Consider the following 19,487-nt stretch of genomic DNA (forward strand, 5'->3'; position numbering starts at 1 on the left):
CTGGTCTGCCAAGTATTGGTCAAAAGCCGAGTTCTCAGCAAGCATCACTCTCCGAGGCTCCTTCTTTACCTCCTTCTGAGGGATTCGGGTTCCAAAAGGAGTCATGTGACCTTTCCGGATAAGCTCCTCCCATTCGGTCTCCTGAGCTGGCATGAGCATGCTGCCCAGTGTGGACGGCCCGGCTTCTGGTAAAACACACACACAAATGCAGGCTTAGACACAGAACTGCCTAGTATCAGTTCTTGAAAGCTGTCCTGTACAGTTTTTTTAACCCCTAATAGTGCTGTGGAGCAATGTTTTGACTGGCAGGTCCCCGTTTTGTTTTCACCTTGTGCATGCACATGAGGACAAACATGCGTGTGTGCAAGAAGATTTTACAGTATTCAGTAGATTGTTTTTTGAGAAAGCAAATACACTGAACACATTTGTTAGGCCTCAAGGCTACCCACAATACATTTTGGTGACCGAAGGTATAAACCATGTAACTGTTTTTTTTACAAGAAACTCTACAGGGTACCTCTAAGTGTGCAGCTAAATTTATATTTTTTGTTCAAGCTCATAATAAACAACTGGTGTTCAGGATTTTTTTGATTGAAGGTTAAATCAGCACCAAATCACATTTGGCAGGAGACAGCTACAACACTGCTCTTTGTAGGCTGCAACTTTCAAATATGTTGCCCTCAGTTATGTCACAGTGGTTCCTATTTGGATCAAGTTCAGCTCGGCCAAAACACAGCATAATGAATATGTCAAACAAAACTGGCTATGTATTAGACATCATGCAGCAGTAACTGAAAGCAATTCTGTGTCCTTTTAGAGAAAATTAAAAAATGTCTATTGACAGATGTTTGGAAGGGTTTGGTGTTATACATCACGGTTCTGTGGGATTTTCACAGTGGATGCATTGGTTTTCACTTCTGACACAGCTGTCACACAGGACAAACAGATCTCAAAGGTAAACAGTGCTGTGTGGTAGCATATCATCTAGAGAAAAAAATGTTTCAACACTAAAAGTACCTCAGTTGTCACAAGGAAAATGCCAGGGGAGAGCTCAATATGAAAATGTTTTTGTACAAATTTGTGACATTTTTCTAATTACAGTGCAAATATTTCAATAACCTTTGGCATATATCTTGGTAGAAATGACAGATGTAACGTATGTTGACGCGCTGATATTTCAAACAGCCATCACTGCAACTTGGAGTGTAATTATTATTTTCTCTGTAAATTATTTTTAAAGATTATATAAGTATTATATAAATATTATATATAATATATAGTTTATATATACATGTTTCTTATTTTCTATGTAAATTCCTTAAATGAGGAATGCCACAGAACAGCCTTCTTGGCCACCATAAATGTACCTGGTATTAACGCTCTGAATTGTTTCCATCTCTGCTTTGTTTTGCTAAAGGTTGGGCAGTGCTGAGCACAACCCTGGTCCCACATTATCTGCGAAAAGTAAGGCATCAGCACTTTATTTGCCTCATGCGACTCAGTGTTCATTCCCCCCAGTGCTAATCACGGTGCGGTAGATCAGTATTTTTTGTCAATACACTGCAAGAAAAATCACAGGTCAAAAATGAAAAAACACCTCACCTTCCTCTCCATCATCCTCTGCCAAAAGCTCAGCTTCAACCCTCTGGGTGTCCTCTCCTCCAAGAATGGCCTGAAGTCGCTTCTGTTTGGCTCTGACTTTCTTCAGCTGTTTCTCCTGAATTAAAAGGTGTCTTCATCTTCATCATCACAGTCTATCAATATTATGTTTATGTAACATTATAATGTGAACAGTATAATCATCTTTAACTGTTTCTCATATGTAGTATTTTACCTTATTTTCTTTCTGTCGTTTGACAGATTCAATCTTCCGACTGATATCTTTGCTGGAAGAAGCATATGGAGACAGCTGCTCTATGATCTTGTTGATGTGTTTCAGAGATGCTGTTACGGACCTGGAACACACACCATTAAAAAACAGAGTAAGATTTATTTATTTATTTAGCCCCTATAATATTTGTTGTTATTTTAAAATCAAAAACAATTTTCTGTGAAGGAAGTGGAGAAACTGGCTGCATTTGATGTAAATTTATTTTTTTATTGTTTATTTTCTTTATCTGAGCTTACTTAGTGATAACTTTAAAGTCACCAAAGAGAAACCTTTTTAAAATTTAAAATTCTGATGAGAGGTCAAATATGCCTCTGTAATTAAGTCCTGGAGAAACTGAATGATCATTGTACTTTTACAACTGCTACTATTAGTATGATCTTTCATTTAAAGGTCATAGAAAAAAAATGTATCCAAGTTAGTATTGCAATTATTGCACCTCACCTGACATCATCGAGCACAGACTCGTATTCCTTCTCAGCATCAGCTTTAGCAACAGCCTGAGTGGCCTCCTGGATTGCCTCGTCGACTTGCCGCAGGACGCCTTGCTCTAGGACGTCCTGATCATACACAGCCACACCAAGGCCTTGAAGTTCATCTGCTCCAGAGCTTGCAGATGCTGCTTGGATACGCTGTCGGTCGATCTGCAACAAGGGCCCAGACCTCTTGCCAGCTGCATGAACCACAAATGACAATACATTAAGTGACTTGGCGCTTATCACGATAACTCCTTAAGCCTGTCAGTTTGAATTCTCCATCTTCGCTCTCATCTGTCCCAAGTGTTGCATAGCTCACCACTGTTGCTCTCCCCAGGTCCAGTGGTGGCAGGATAAGCCGCAGCAGCCTCAGAGCCCTGACTGTTTTCAGGGAAAGAGCAGACTGCTGAGCCCCCTGTAGCTCCATCCTCCTCTGTCCCTCCCGGGGTAAGCGCAGCACTGGCCGGGCTGGAGAGAGAGGAGGGCACCTGGTCCTCTGAACCTTCTACAGGCATACTGGGGCGGCTGCAAGCAGAATCAGTCAGTGGGTCATCCAGATGCAAACAGACAGTGTGGTCAGTTAGACCACTGTCTCTTCTAAGCCCTGGCAGTGCTTTCATACAAGATATAATGTCAATTTAATGTAGTTTTTGTGGGTTAGCTTAGTCTTGCATCCAAAGAGGCTACGTTAACTGTGAACTGAATTAGTTAGTTAACGTTAACGTCTGTAATAAATACTGACCTCTTACGCCTGCTTTTTTTTTAGCTACGGGTAACTGATTTTAAGCTAATTATCCTCGAGTGATCGCGTAAGCGTAGAAAATAAACACTTCTGATACTTGTTCTAACCAAAGAATGTCCTACAAGAAGCGGTTATGTACATAGTTATAACATTGACATTAAGTTCAGACAGAAACATTAAACTCTCTCACAGGGCTCCATTGTTTACGTGGCTAAATATCCGGCTAAGCTATCAGTGAGCCGAACATCATCAGCTGTTCATCTGTGGCGACCAGCGGCTTCGATTAAACTACCAACAGATAGAGATTCATGCGGCATCCGGTGACCTTGTTGTCGGTGCTGTCTGGATGAAGTTGTGCACATTAAACCAAGTGTCGAAGTGACAATGACAGAGAGTACTTACAAAACGTGCAGTTACACAACATCACTGGCTTTGTTTATGTCATATTGCACGCCAAGCTTCCTGCTTTCCGGTGCCAGAGGAGGCATCGTGCTCTCTGGTCAATGATTGTTAGACAGCGCCCTCTGCTGCCTCGCAGATGCAGGGGCTCTCGCCCTCTAGATGGCGCCACGAAACCACTTATTTTAGTGGAGACTAAACTGTGGGGGAGCTCACTGAACCACCCCACTCCAACTCCATCTTGGGACCCAGTCACATGTACGTGTCGAAGACGAAGCAAGAAAGTTTTGGGAGGTATATGTTGCGATCAGGGTGCAGTTCAGCCAGACCTTCCACGATAAGCCACATCATAACTCAAAACTGCTATTCCTCTGCAAAGAATCCCCCTTAATGTGATATTTTTCAAAGGGTAGGAAAGCCTGCACTTCATGGATGTCACAAATGTGAGCAGTGCCAAGTACTTGCATCTCAGAGGAAATTTATTTCCACTGTCTTGCAATAATAAATGAAGGACTTAATTAAAATATCCTCTCCGCCTTGCGCTGCTGTGCCTGAGCAAAGGTCAGCAATCTTTCCAAACATTGTTATATGTGTAAACAGACATATCTATATAGGGAGAGATATTGCTGTTACCCTTGTCTCCGAAAGTGAAGGAATATGGAGACACTGGTCTATTTTATTTGCTTAACTAGTATATGTGGGTCACCTTCAGTGGAACCTCTCCAGAGCCAATGGAGGGGATTTTAAATTAAAAAAGTATTGAACCAAAAGGAAAGTGTGTCACAGTAAGAAACAGACCTTGTCCTTTAATTAGTAGAAGACCTGCAGTGTGCAGAGCTACGATCAGGTAGCCAACAGACACAGTGTTTTCTTTGTTGGTTTTTATCTGGACAGTTGATATAAAGGCCCACAGATAGGAGTCAGAAAAATTCAGATAAACTACCAAGCTGCTGATGAAAGATGTATGGTAGGAAATAGACTGATACATTCACCCAGTGTTGTGACTGTAAGGTTGAGCTGCAGATAGGAATGTAAACCTCTTGTCTGTCTTCACCTTCCATCTCTTGTTTATTTTAGCAATACTTGACAACTTTTATCACAGAGGAGGAGGAGATAATATGTATGTATGTGCCTGTGTTTTCTGCACATCATAATTTCGGTCAAGTTAGTTGATAGACCTACCCCAAGCTCACAGGATTTACTGGGTGGCAGAGCTGTCCGTCTTAGCTTTATGTGTGTGCACGCATTCATGTGTGAGGACGGGAGTATGTGATGAACCCTGCCTACTTTGTATGTAAGGAGTTTGTAGATTTATAGGGTGTGGGAGGGTAGAGTGTAAATCCCAGCGGGTGCAGGGGTGTGATGTTAACACTGCCGCTCTGTGCTGCTTTGCGTCCCGATGGTAGTAGAGCAAGATTTAAAGAGAAGACATTTTGGGTTTAAGTTTACATGTGCAAAGCATGGTGGGCTTGTTTTTCAGAGATTCTTTATGTAGAGATATGAAAGCTGCAAGCTGCAAGCTGAGTGTTTTTGTGTATAAAGGAGTATGACATTGTGTCACATCCGTTATCTCTTGCACACTGTTATCCTTGCTGGGGCGTTTTAGTCTGTATGGCCTTCATCAGCTGCCTGGAACCGAATGAGTGTGTCAAGGATGAAATAATTTTACAAAGAATTTTGTGAGAGAGGAGTTTTTTTCCTTACATTCACAGTATACTACAGGGATGTTTTTTGCCTTGGATGAACGACTTACATATTAGGTCTCAGGTCTCACTAAACACATGACTTGTCTTGTTACTACTTTGAATTACGGTAAATTGTTGGGTCTTCTCCAATAGATTTCATTGAATTTTATGCAATGTGGCCATTTTCTTCCTCACAATTTAGATGTACTATTTGATTCTTTTCAGAGTAGTCGTACAAGATTTGTTTCTTCTTTGTGGCATAAACCACATAAACATTCTACTGCTAAAGGGCATTTTCTTTCCATCACACTTCATTTTTCAAGCGAAGCGAAAATTAGTTTTTTCCAATGATATAATTACATGGAAAACTAATGTGTAAATGCATGGATTTGTAAAAAAAATAAAAAAAGGACTGAAACAATCAGTCAATTAATTGATTATTTGATGGAGAGAAAAGCAATTACCAAGTATTTTGATTACTGATTATTCATTCAGTCAGTCTTCAAGTAAATCATTGCTGAATTCAGCTCAACAAATATGCAACTTCACTTTTTTTTTCAGTTTTATATATTTTTTTTAATAGTTTTATATATTTTATGAAATATCTTTGGGTTTTTGACCCAAAAAGAGTTTGAAGATGTGTCACCTTGGGCTCTGGTAAAATCTGATGGACCTTTTTTTTCAGTATTTTTTGACATTTCATAGACTACACAACTACAATTGTATTCTTACATTACTGTAGTACATGCATCCCATTACCTTGTCTCTATTGCAACTTGATATATTTGTAGATATACAATCATGTCCATGCTTGTAGGTCACACAGAGAGATGCTGTATTTCATACTTCCATATGTCAAAGAAGACACATACACACACACACACACACACACACACACACACACACACACACACACACACACACACACACACACACACACACACTGTGAAATCATTGCATTTCTACAGATGAAGTCTGCAGTATTGCGCAGTTAAGTGGAACACTTGGTGTTTTATTTTTGGTTCGAGTGAATGTCTCAGGGTCTAGCTGGGAGGAGATGAGAATCAAGATGTTTCCCACACACACACACTGTGAAATCATTGCATTTCTACAGATGAAGTCTGCAGTATTGCGCAGTTAAGTGGAACACTTGGTGTTTTATTTTTGGTTCGAGTGAATGTCTCAGGGTCTAGCTGGGAGGAGATGAGAATCAAGATGTTTTCTTAAGCCACAGACTGGTTAACAAATCAACATGAGTAAAGCATCATCATGTCTATATTAATGTATCTGCAAGCCATATTGTACAGTACACGTGTGGCCATATTGGCAGTGCTAATGTCTCCCTTGTGTTCCCCTGTCCCAGTTAGTATATTTCTGTGTGTGTGTGTGTGTGTGTGTGTGTGTGTGTGTGTGTGTGTGTGTGTGTGTGTGTGTGTGTGTGTGTGTGTGTGTGTGTGTCTGATAGTAATTACAGGGGTGTGCTGGGTTCTCATCCGGGTGCATCAGGCCACTGCCATGTTACATTAGATGTCTAATGCATCTGCTTTTGATTTCACTCAGCAGCAGGTGTGTGATTATGAACCTTTGTGTGCACATAACCACACAGCAACTGCACACTACTGTGCTCTTAACGATCCTGACGAAAATTAGTTTCGGAGGTGAACTGTCCAAAGTTTTGAGCTCATGGAAATGGGTTTTAATCTTTCTCTCCCTATAAAAGGTTTTAAAGTGATTCCTAGAGTGCACAGGAAAAAAACCTGCATGCAAACTGGTTCTGGACAGGACTGAACACTTTTCACAAATATCCTCCTCTTCCAGGTCAGGTTGTGTAGACACATTACTCGGTGTTCACATAGAACTGTGTACTTAGCAGACCACACCAGAAAGAAACAGGACAATGTCTGTGTGGTAGAGTGACGTGCCACATGAAACCGCCAGAACCGCAATGTGGGCTCAGTTTACTCTTTGTGTATGTGCATGTTTAGGTGTGTGTGTGTTTGTGTTTCAGTGTGTGAGAGTTAACTCGGGGAATGCATTGCTTTCCAGTGATAAATATAGTCTTTTCTTAGACGTGGCTTGAGGGACTCCAGCCAGTGATGGCAGTAGACCACAACAATGGGATCGGGACTGTTTTGGTGATATACAGTGGCAGCAGTGCCCAGAGACAGAGCATGGCCTGAAACACGAGCTGACACAAGCAGAGAGCAAAAGATGCAAAAATGGCTAGAATGGTTATTTTTGGTTCACAAATTGTTAAAACATACATATCCAGTTGCCAAGCTGATGACCGATGCTCTCTGGATAGGTGCCCCCTAGAACAGCAGCAGTTCATTTGTGCAGTCTTGAAGACAGGGAGCAGATAGGGAGGTTCCTTGGGAGAAGAGATGAATGGACATTTAGTTAAATGTAAAATCTAGGTTGAATGGTCCTACAACGGGAAAAATTTCAGTCTAAGAAGTTATGTTTCATCTCCCAATGGTTTAAACTGAGTTAGGACTCTCCCTTGTCCTGGTACCTTGCAAGCAGGAGAGAAACCAGCGTTTGTCAACTTTTATGTTCAAAAAGTTACAGTCACTCATTAAAATCTTCTTGTGCTCAGGAATCAAGATAGACCCCAAACACTTCCCCAATTCTGCGTGTCCGAATATGTGAATGTGTGTTTTTGTATGTGTAATCCACTTAAAGCGATGTATATTCACATGGTCTATTTTTCACCCCCCTCTAACATTTGTTTGTAAACATAGTGAAGTGAATCACCATCCTCAACCCTCTCCGCCTCTCATACAACTTCTCTCCAGGCCTCTCTCTGTCATTTCACTATCTGTGATATCTTTATTCTTATAATATATTGTGGTAGTGTGCACAGGGGTCTTTCTTAAACCACACTAGAATCAAGACTCAAGATAAAATAATTCTGACAATTTCCATCACCCGAGTTTGGACCCATAATATTCATGTTTCAATGTTTCCAAATGTCAAATGCATTAGTGCTCAATTTTCTCCAATTTATTTGTCTCTGAGCTGTGATTTTCCATGCCTTTCAATGCCAGCAGTCAGATTCAGATGCTTCACATTTCTCTGTGGTGTTACCCTGTGGTGCTAGATAAGTTTGATTCAATTTTGCACACATGGGATACATCAAGAGAGTATTTTAACAGCTCTATTGTTTGTTGTGTGTTTGTTCTCTCTGTCTAATCAGTAACATGTGCACCATCATCAGAAATGTGTACTTAACACAAAGAGCATTAACAGGGAGACCTCTGCACACTAGGGACCTCGACCACTGGACAATTAGTTTCATGGGCATAAAAGCAGATCTGCAGTAAACTCAAGGGATAGAGCACAAAAACAGGGATCAGTGGTGATGATGTGCTGAACCGAGTAGTATATTGCTGAAGTAATCATACTACAGTGCATTAGGGTCGAAACGATAATACGGGGGGATAAACTTGTTATTTAAAAATCTGATGTGTCTAAGCTTACCTCAGGGAAAAGGATAAAAGAATTATGATTGAGGCTTTACCAACACTGAATCAAAGTTGGGACAAGAAGGTCAAGGCCAAGAGAATCAGTGAGTGGGACCAAGCTCAGAGACAAAAGGTTATGTCAAGCTCCAAGTTCAAAGCTCTCTCTTCCTGTCAGCATATTAGGACATTCTGTGGGTCTTCTGGGAACAGGAAGCAACTCAACACTTTTCCCCAACGCTACACTTGCATTATTTACAGTAGATTTAATCCCTGGAGTATTTAATGATGGTGTCAAGCAAAGTTGGTGAAAAAAAAAAAAAAAAGAAAAAAGGTCCCCAGTGACATACAGTGACGTACGTGTATAATTCACTTACAACAACAGAAATGTTTTTAGGTTGTTTCACAGGAATTTGCCTTTTTCACCACTGATTCTTTTTAAGAAACCCACTGCAAAAGTATATGTCTTGTATCACAGTTAGGGAACTTTCATGCAGTTCAATTCAAAGTTGAGTTTATCATTTCTGTTGGGCAAAAACATGAACAAACTTTTCAGGAGCCACAAACGTGGCTTGGCCTTGTTTTTTAGTTGTACAAAAATGAATATAATGCATTTATGAATTTATCAAAATCATTTTGAAAGTTACCAATATACCCCAAAGTCATTAAATATTTTAAAATAAAAGGTTTTGCATAAAAAGAAAAAACACATTATATTACAGTACATTCATTTGGCAAACGCAATTTGAGGTCTTTCTCAAGGACAGTTTGACATGCGGACAAGAGGAGCTGGGGAATAAAAAACCAACCCTACCATTTTCCCTAAAAAAAGTGTCTAGAAATATCAGTTTTTAGGCGTAGGCTCACTGAAGAAAAAAGACAGACTGACTGATGGTTACTAGACATAAAGAATGCCAGATGTCATGATCTTTTCAGCCTAATAGAAACTAATATTTTAATGATATTGTCCAGTTGTAAAATGGTCTGTGGGCATGCATCATGTTTCTGTGTCTGCCAGTGTGCCTGTCCAAGCAAACTCAACTAAACCATGCATTGATAAGAGACAGAGTCTCTAAGGACCTTGGCCTCAAGAGGGCCCTTTGTCCATCACTCCCTCCATGTGCCCTCCCTGTCTCTGACGCCCAGATGATTTACACCAGACCTAGAGAGTGTAGCGCGGGGACGACAGGCTGCCCGAGCAGCTCTCGGTTTGTCAGGGTTTTTGAGTGGTTGATTTATTCAAGGGTAGGATCACAGGGTGTTGAGCCCAGACAGGGCATCCCTCTTGACCAAGGAGTACTACACCAAATCCTTTTCACAGAAATCAATCAAATCCCAGTTCATCTGTGAATTACTTGAGTTGATAATGAATATTCTCTGTCACTTTCTTATAAAGTCCTTTCTCTACCAGTACGTTCTGGTTTTTAGACTTCAAACACCGACTTAGCAAATCTACCACACATCAGGCTCTGATTAGAAATGTTTTATGTGCCCAATCAGTGGTTAAAAAGTGCATTGAATTAGCCAGGTAAGCACAAAGTCTATTATGTCAAGACTGAGAGGAACTGAGGTTGTGACTATCGTGTGACCCTTTATTGTAGAGTTTGTGGCAACTGCACACCTCTTGCCAGAAGTTCACCAGACTCTAGCACAGCAGATTTATGTATATACACCAAAGACAAATCTAGATAAATGAGCAGTATCCTGGGAAAGTGAAAAGCCGACTCTGGAATAGATAAAGTGCCATGTCTGAGAGCCAAGAGTGTATGAGCCGAGATGCAACCTAATCTGATATCAGCTCTGGGCCAAAGAATCAGCAAAGGAGTCATGTCGGTGAGGAAAAATAAATGCGTTCTGTGTTCTACAGGTCAGAAGGGATCACTCAGACCAGGAAGAGAGAAAGGGAATGAACAAATATAGAAACCGTAAAATGCATGCTTTTCGTCTACATCTTATTGTGTCTTTGTGCATCCTCTTTCCTCCACCACATCCTTTGTACCGCCAGTTCACACCTTAATACTGTACATACAAGGGATACAACCATGGAAAATACATGTCCCCTTCCTCTCCTTTGCCACAAATGTCCTTCCTTCCTGGCTTTCCTCACTCAGCTGTGTTGGCTTCCTGTATCAGGGATTGTTAATTGATGAAGTGGGCAGCAGACCCACTTCAGAATAAATGTGTGCAGTAAAGGTGGAAAATGCTGATTCGAATCAGGTAAGTTCAGTTCAGACACAAAAAGTCCTGTACAATCACTGTTTATAAGGTTAAGAGCTCAGCAGCCACCTATTTGTGACAGAGTGATCACATCACGATTCTGTTTCTGTGTCTGTTTTCCGCAGTTTTTAACAAGCTTTTAACGAGGAAGTAACGTACAGTTTCACGGCTGACCTGACAGTCATGCTTTCATTCACAAGTGGGGGGAGCTGCACTGCTAAAAGTGAGCGATTCGGTCGGCGACGATAATGATTCAGTGCAGTCAGTTCAGTCTGAAGAACTGACAATAAAGATTCGTTCCTAACGGTACTGAACACCGCTAGTAGGCAGTCAGGTTTCTGACAGAGAGAAATGCAACTTGACGGTTGTCAAATGCATCATGGAGAATGTTTAGAGCTGTTGTTTTAGAGTTGTTCTTATCTCTGAGTTTTCACTGAGTCTGTTGTTAAACAAGTAGTTTGACATTTTGGGAAACACAGTTATTTGCATTCTTGCCAAGAGTTAGATAAAAAGATGAAAAGCCAGCCGATGGTTAGCTTAAAGACCAGACGCACGGGTGAACAGCTAGCATGGCTCTGTCCAAAATTCAAAAACACCATCCAAAAGCTCTAAAGCTTACTAATTAATGTGTTACATCTTTAATCCATATACCAACAGAAATTTAAAATTGACAATTTGTTGTTTTATGGGAAGTTGTGAGTTGTAACTTTTTCTTGGCGGACAACAGCCACATGCACTTAAGCCAGGCTAAAGGCTACAAATGTAATGCACAAACATGAGAGTGGTATCTATCTTGTCAACTCACTCACTGCAAGAAAGCAAACAAGCGTATTTGATTATACTGCACTGTCGAAAAGAGTCTTACTGCAAGATGACAGCTGCTTCATTGTTCATCTTGAGAAGAATCCCAGGCTTGCTCTTTCATTGTCGTGTAAAGAATCATTATTATTTGTCCTCTGTCGAGGACATAATGTTTTTTTAGCTGTTTTTTTGTGTGTGTGATCTTTAATTTCAGTTTTGCAAGCACTAAACTTTCTCGTGTCAGGCCTCATGACTCCAGTACCCTTTCACTATTTGCCTGCAGTCTAAGTTTAGTAGCAAGTGCCTAAGGTCATTCCATTATTATTGTCACTTTTCAGCACAGGCTATTGTGTTTCCTGTGTCAGGGCATTTTTTTATTGTCCAGAACAAGTTTTGACTCACTCTGTAATATCCTGAGGGGAGCCGTGATCCTGGTTAAGGGGGGAATTGTTATCTTGCCACATGTTTGGGATGACCTTGGGTCTGTTCACAGTAGACATGCGGGGGAACTCCTAGCTGAGAACAGCGTTACATGGTGTGAGGGAAAAACAGGAAAATTGGGACCAATGGTGAACGCGAGACTGCTTCACATGGTGTAAGCAAAGTGATTCTCAGAAGAAGCTGCCCACATCTCTGCTGCATGTAAAAATAGGTCATCGTAATTATTTGTTGACAATATTATGTCTCCATTCACATTACGTCTTTCAGATATTGAAAGAAATGAGGAGTGGAAAAAGTGGGCAACTGACCTGGGACCCCCAAATCTCTACATTCACAGTGTGTTCGTTGGTTTTTGGTAATTTATTTAATTGCATATTTGTTTGGAGAGAATTAGTACAATATCAACCAAAGCAGGTCCTGCATTATCACCCAATCATGTGGCCCTGTGCCAGAGTTAAAATTGGTTTAATATGTTGGGAGAGTTTTGCATGCTTTTTTGATATGTAAGGTAACACGTCTTTTGTCATTACTATACATTTATGTTCATATTTCTGTTATGGCCGATACATGTATATGGATGGTCCACAGTGGACTTAAAATGTAAATGGTTGCTGCTGTGGTTAATGTGCTATTGTGCATTGAAAAAGAAATGCAATGAGGATGACATTGAGAAGAGGAAATGCTCTGTGCATTTTCATTCAGCAAAGTCAGCATATTTCATTACAAATAAATGGTCTAACGTCATCCAAATGTTCCCTTGGCATTAGAGTACGATCAGGTGGTTGAAAATGAGAGTGCAGAGACTTCCACAGAAGGAAACAGAGAGGAACAACCTCATCAAGCTTAAAGTGAGAGTATAGTTTTAGAGCTTAAATAGAAATGAATTCATCATTAAGAATTAAAAATTTAATAATTACAGCCAATAGCCAAAAGTCTTATTTTAGACTTTTGCCTATTGGCTGTAATTATTAAATTCTTAATTATCATAATTTGATATCTATTAGTCATAATTTTCAATTAACAACTAAAATGACAATTTTTGCCATTTCATCTAAATTTCATAGTACACAACCCTTTTAACAACATGTTACTTGTAGGTGATTTGCAATTATTCATAAAAATCCGTTTATATGAATGATTTACAAAATATGGATTATAATTTTGCCACCCTAGAATTTCAAACACAAATATTTCTAGGCTGTTTTCAACATATCTTATCCCTCTGTGCTCGCTCAGCAAAAGTCAGAGGTGGTGCCAACCAAAATGAATCATTAGGCGAGAAAGCTGTGTAGAAAACCCCTGTTGCTCTGTAGAAAAATATAGCTCTGAAAACTATTCAGAGGATGACACAATGTAAAAGCAGTCTGTCACTTTTCTTTTCTTCATTTGTATAGGGCAAATGCCAGAGCTTTCAAACAAACTGTTTTAAAATGAGAAATGATTCAAGCACATTTTTTTCTTGTTGTTGTTGTTGTTGTTGCTCAGGGAAGTGACTATGCTGTGAGCAACCACACAAAAAATAAAAAGTATCTATCCCAGAAAGTCTGTGCTTAAACAGAAATAAATGTAACTCTATGTATTGTTACTACTTGATCTGTTGTACGGAGAGTTGCACTACATCAACATAACTGTGTGAGGTCTCACATGCTCATTTGACAATTACGAATAAAAAGCAGCTGATTTAACACTGATTTAGCATCTGTTGTTTGGAGGCAAAATATTCTTAGTAAAACGGACAACTCTTTGGCTACCAGAGAAATGAAACACAGATGTTTCTTTCACTTTGTGTGCTTGTCCATTGTGATCTAATAAATCCTTCTCATCCTTTGATTTTCATTCTGTCAATTAATAACAGAAAATTGAAGTTTTTTTTCTTGAATGTTGGCACTGTCATGTTCTAATTGCTTCAGAGAGCTGGCTCAGTGTTCATGATGTTGTCCAACTCTCAGTAATCTTTTGTTGATCACCTCCCTCCCTCAAGGGAAAAACTACCCCCTGACAGCTTGATGCCCAGTAAATAAAAACACACACACACACACACACACACACACACACACACACACACACACACACACACACACACACACACACACACACACACACACACACACACACACACACACACACACACACACTCCCACATTTTCTATGAAGCATTGAAGCTGATTCAGTGACAGTTCAAATAAATTGGATATTTGCCACTTTGGCTATTTCTTCACTAAAAGTTAGGTTGAATGTAAACATATAAAAGAATAGTTCAGTTTAGAAAACAGAAAATGGTTCTAATAGGTGAGAGATGATAGATATAATAGGTGAGAAGGGATACCAACAATCTGTTTAGTATAAGGCTACATCAGCCTGTTTGCTAAGCTTAGCATAAAGACTGGAAACACGGGGAAACAGCTAGCCTGGCTCTGTCCAGTGGTTACAAAATCCACCTACCAGTACCTCTAAAGCTCAAGTGATATGTAGTTTGTTTAATCCACCGAAAACTGAAGTGTACATCACCCCCTGTAAAACAGAGAAATGTTGTTTTTGTACTTTGGTTTTTGTACAGATTGAACAAACAAAATGTAGTGCAACAAGTCCTCCAACCTAAACAACCATATAGGTCATCTGTCCCTACCCTCGGATACAAACCAACCGAGTGTACCACCGGTAGTCACACCAAACCGTCGTCGTCATGGTAATGATAATAAACATGGAGTTAAGGTTGTAGAACAGTCATGTTTGGTAAGTTCCAGGCACAAAAACTACTTGTTTTAGGTTTATGTACAAAAACTACTTGGTTAGGGTTAGGGAAAGATCATGGTTTGGGTTAAAATAGGTACTTCCTTGAGGTTAGACAACCTTGTTTGTCATTGTTAAAATGATAAACCCGTGTTTAGGTTGTTGAACAGTCATGGATAAAACATTCAATTACTATTGGTTTCACATGGGAAACAAACAGCAGTCTCCTGTCTGAAAATTCTGTGTTTTGTCTCTCTATACTACGTCAACTGACTTCATCCTTTGCTCCTGTCGTATTACAAGGGCCGCTAGAGTTCACCGAACAGTAAAACGTAACCATGGGTCGTAATGCGCTGCTTGCACAGACTACCTATTGGGTTATTTTTTGCAGGACAGTCTCCTGTTTCTAGTCTTTGTTGTAAACTAAGCTAAGCTAAGATAACTGGCACTGGCTGTAACCTTATATTAAGGTTATAAGGCTCCTTATATTAAACAAACAAATATAAGAGGGGTGTTGATCTTCTCAACTAACTTTCTGCCAGACCACTAATAAGTGCATTTCCCAAAATGTCAGACTATTCGTTTAAAACTGAAGCCTGTGTGTTATCCAAACCTTGACATTATGTAATGACATATTGATGTTGATTTTGCAAAAATCAGATTTTTTTTTCTTTTTTTTTGTGCATTACAAATAAAATTCCATTGACCTTGGGTTACTCTTAAAGAGATATCTCAAAGCCTCTGAAAAGAAAACTAAAATATATGAATGGCTAAATACAACTGTGCTCTTGTTTTGGCTGATTTGTGTGAACTAACCCTTAACATTATAAAACTCCCTTTTTTGAAAAAATCTGCAGCATTTGGAAAGTTTCAGTAGTCTGAAATGTGGGCAACAACAACTGCAACATCATTTCTCAATTTAAAATATAGCATCACTGACCGTTATATCAACACTGACATTTATGTATACTAACAGCAGATAAGGATTATATATGAAACTATATTAGAGCTTACAGCTTCTTTCCATTAATACCTCTTTCTCATGCACTGTAAGTCATATTAATAGATCATAAAATACCAAAGGTATCAGTGTTATCTATGATGAGAAGGAATTTTCACACTTGGAGACACAACAACCTCCTCTTGCTCCTCTCCCCTCCAGGTACTCAGATTTCCCGTGGCGATGTTGTTGACTCAGCTGGGTTCAGTCGAGTGCTGCTGTTGGAAAGACCCTGTCATTTGTCCTGCTGTTATCCACCATCAGCCCCTAAACCCTCTTAAGCCCTCCTTTATTATCCTTAACACTTACCGAGGGCCACACTCTACCTTCCTGTCCTGCTCTCTCTTTCCTCTCCACTGCCCTCTCCCTCGGGCTCCCTGCTTCTCCTTCTCTGAATCCCTTCATCTCTTCTTCTCTGCTTAAATTTATTCATCAATCTTTTTGTTCAAATGCACGAGTGTCCATGTTTTCAGAGCCCCTCTGATAGGTTAGAGGTCAGTGGGGTTTCAGGATCCTGCATTGCCAATTCTCCCTGAAGGCTTTGGGGCATCCTGAGACTAAACATCTAAACATCCTCTCTAATGCCAGCCAGTTTGTATCAGCCTCAAGGTCCAAGTGGTGTGTTTGTGTGCATTTTTGACAAGCCTCCCCAGGCGTAATACTGCTAAGGTTGCAATGTAGTATGCATCACTTTCCTTAATATATTTTTTTGTGGTTTTATTGACATCCCATATCCCCTAATATTTACTGATTCTGAGATTTGTCGAGCAAAAATCAAGCATCTTTTAAAAACCAGATGCTGCAAGACATGGTCAGTATGATTGACTCTCAGACTGTGCAGCTACATGCTCTAAAAACAGCCTCCAAACCCTGCAATGAAATTTATTTTTAATGTGCTACAGTTTCTTTTCCTCAGAACTGGTGCAGTGGGCCACATGCGTGTATGAGCTGTCAACACAGCAGACCAATTTAATTTAGTTTAAGTGGACCATTTTTGGACCAAATGATCTAAATGTTTCAGGATTTCCTTCAGAAGGAGGATAATGTATGTTGCCAAATATGCACAGTTAAGAAACTGACTGTCAAAACTCTAATTGGTCAAACCCTGGTGCCCAATGTGACCCAAAGTGGTTGTTAGTTATCACTTCACGTGGGTGTTTGCTTGGTTGTCTTAATGTGATCACAGTTTGTATTTGTTGAACCAGCTAACCACTATCAGCAGGTGATGTTTTATTGGATTATGATCAGTGGCGGAAAGATGCTGGTGAATTCCTCACACTTAAATTTGGGTGACTGATAAGATCCTCTGTCAATGAGGAAGAAAAATAAGCCTCCAAACCAACACTCCCACAGTTACATCTGAAAACAGATCATCTCTCCCTCCTGGAGCTAAAATAACAAACTCAATATCTGTTTTAACAGATACTGTGCTTCCCTAGAGAGCTCATCTCTCTGGAACAACAGTGAGTCCTGCTCCTGTGTTCCCCGCAGTCATGACCACAAATATCATAGACTACACGAGGACTTAGCACAATACAACACATATGGACATGTGGCTTTGTAATGTGGCCATAATAGGTGACAGCATGCTATACTTTGAAGTTGTTCAGGTCATTTCCAGAGCAGTAATATATATATGCTTCCGTTACCTCTCTGTGTTAATTCCGGCACCTGATTCTGATTTAGTTTGAGTCTCGCTGTCTGGGTTTAACTTGAGACAAGAAGCTAAAATATCAGATAACTTTAGTGAAGTAGAATTCCTTTAGTGAACATCCATGCAGATTTAGATGGTTGACTGTACTTGTTCACACTGATTTTTCTATAAACACAAAAGAAAGCAAACTTAATGTAACATTATCATTATATTCAGATCTACAGCACTTATTGTTATGTTAATGTAAGCCTACCTTTCTGGCATGCTGGCCTTCATGTATTCATGGATTGTCCCAGCTGTTTGGTCACGGCTTCTTTAGTCTATGAGTCTTTTACTTTTTTGCTCCAAAAAACGGTAATGTTAGCTAAGATACATACAGTATTGTTTCTGAAATGCAAGACTAGCGCAACATTTTGTTTTAGTCACCTTTTTTGCTGTGGAAAAAGGGTTGTCATTTACTTATATTTTTCATCAGAGTTTTTGTTAAGAAATAAACACAGGTGTGTGTGTGTTGCATTCACAATTTGCTGAATGCTTCAGATGCAAACATGAGTTATACTAAGCTGAGTGTTAGCCATTTAGCTCAGTGTGCTTAGACAGCAAAAAGACATCACTAATGTAGGCCCAGTTTTTGATTAAACTCAATTTCTTGACCTTACAAGCACTCCCTGGTGATGCATATTGTCTACCTCTGTTATGTTTAACAAAATAATCTCAGCTCAGGATTCCCTCACTAGATTTTCAGAGTTTACAGCTGCATTTTAAGATTTTCTTCAGTGAATGGAGCCGACACGGGTGTCGTCACGTGACCTAAGTGTGGAACTTTGGTCTTGTCATATAAATATCTACAGTATTTCTGTTTGTTTCAGAATTATGACCATTTTTGGTAATTTTCTATAGATCACCACCAAAAACTAATCAATTTTTAATTGACTATTCAGTTCAGTTGAAAAAATATTTAAATCTGGTTGTAGGTTTATAAGATATATACTGCGAATCCATCCGGAAGGACAAAGTAACAAAAACATAACCTTCTTGGTGGAGATAAAAGGATTTTCCCAGAAAATGAGAAACCTAATCCCACCCCATCCTTTGGAGGTCAGTATCTGCTGTGCAATTCTTCACTGGCACTTTCTTCCGAGTTCGACCTCTACTTGTTTTTTCGCTCTGACTGCTTCATTTCATGTGAATCAAATGCTTACCTTTTCACAAGTGTGGCTTAATCTTCACTGCCTGTGGTGGCAGGTTAGAGTACAGGCTAATGCATCATTGTGAAGTGTCTTTGCAAGACCAAACAGTGAAATGTTCTCAGGTCTCAAGGTCTGCAGTTGTCTGGAGAAAGAGGAGCTGCTAGCCCACTGTTGTGTGCGTGGGCGGATGAGTGCTGGTATTCCCAGCACAAACTGAAACAAGGCGAGTCTGCCAAAGATTCATCCTGATTCAAAACTGTGCTCAGTTTCCATAAATGGTCATATCTTTATTCAAAACAACTTTAATCCTCATTAATTTTTAACATAGTACCCTGCGTTTTCTCTAACAAACAGGCTTTACATGTGCCATGTCATTTAGAAACAACAGTTGTTCTTGTCCAAGATAGAGATAGAGACTAAAAATGTTTTGCAATCTAATTATCATGAGCAGAAGACCAAACAAAGACTAGTTGGAATTCAGTTTGAGGGGTATTGCTGATAAAAAAATTGCCAGAGAAACTGTTAAGCCATGTGTGTGTTTTGGTACACATTTACTCAAACTATACAGTAGTGTTCTGTGATGAAAGCATCTTAAGTCAAATTTACAATGCTCATTGTGTTTGCTTATGCATAGATGTTAATTTTGTTTGGTAGAATCCTAATATTTACCCTTGAATAATTAAATAAAATGGCTGCATCTTATTTGTAGCCATGCTAGCAGCATGGCTCCGGAGATAATAATGTTGGTCTTTGGTGTAGACTGAAATATTTTGACAACTATCGAGGGATGAAGTTTGGTT

General features: G+C 39.7%; 1 protein-coding gene across 3 annotated transcripts in view; it reads right to left on the reverse strand.

Annotated features, from left to right (window-relative positions):
* Nucleotides 1-3,576, reverse strand: part of ercc6 (excision repair cross-complementation group 6) — a 19,501-nt gene extending 15,925 nt beyond the window's left edge. The window contains exons 1-6 of one of the 3 annotated variants that reach the window (XM_040139841.1): nt 3,509-3,576; nt 2,684-2,889; nt 2,333-2,561; nt 1,835-1,955; nt 1,603-1,717; nt 1-185 (exon numbers count right to left, since the gene is read on the reverse strand). The exon at nt 1-185 is cut by the window's left edge and continues 518 nt beyond it. In XM_040139841.1, the coding sequence (XP_039995775.1) occupies nt 1-185; nt 1,603-1,717; nt 1,835-1,955; nt 2,333-2,561; nt 2,684-2,879 (846 nt within the window). In that variant the 5' untranslated portion in view covers nt 2,880-2,889; nt 3,509-3,576. The other 2 variants (XM_040139843.1, XM_040139842.1) reach the window with 2 other exon arrangements.
* Between the last annotated feature and the right edge of the window lie 15,911 nt (nt 3,577-19,487).

Source organism: Xiphias gladius, chromosome 11 (assembly GCF_016859285.1).
Source record: "Xiphias gladius isolate SHS-SW01 ecotype Sanya breed wild chromosome 11, ASM1685928v1, whole genome shotgun sequence".
NCBI classification, from domain to species: domain Eukaryota; kingdom Metazoa; phylum Chordata; class Actinopteri; order Istiophoriformes; family Xiphiidae; genus Xiphias; species Xiphias gladius.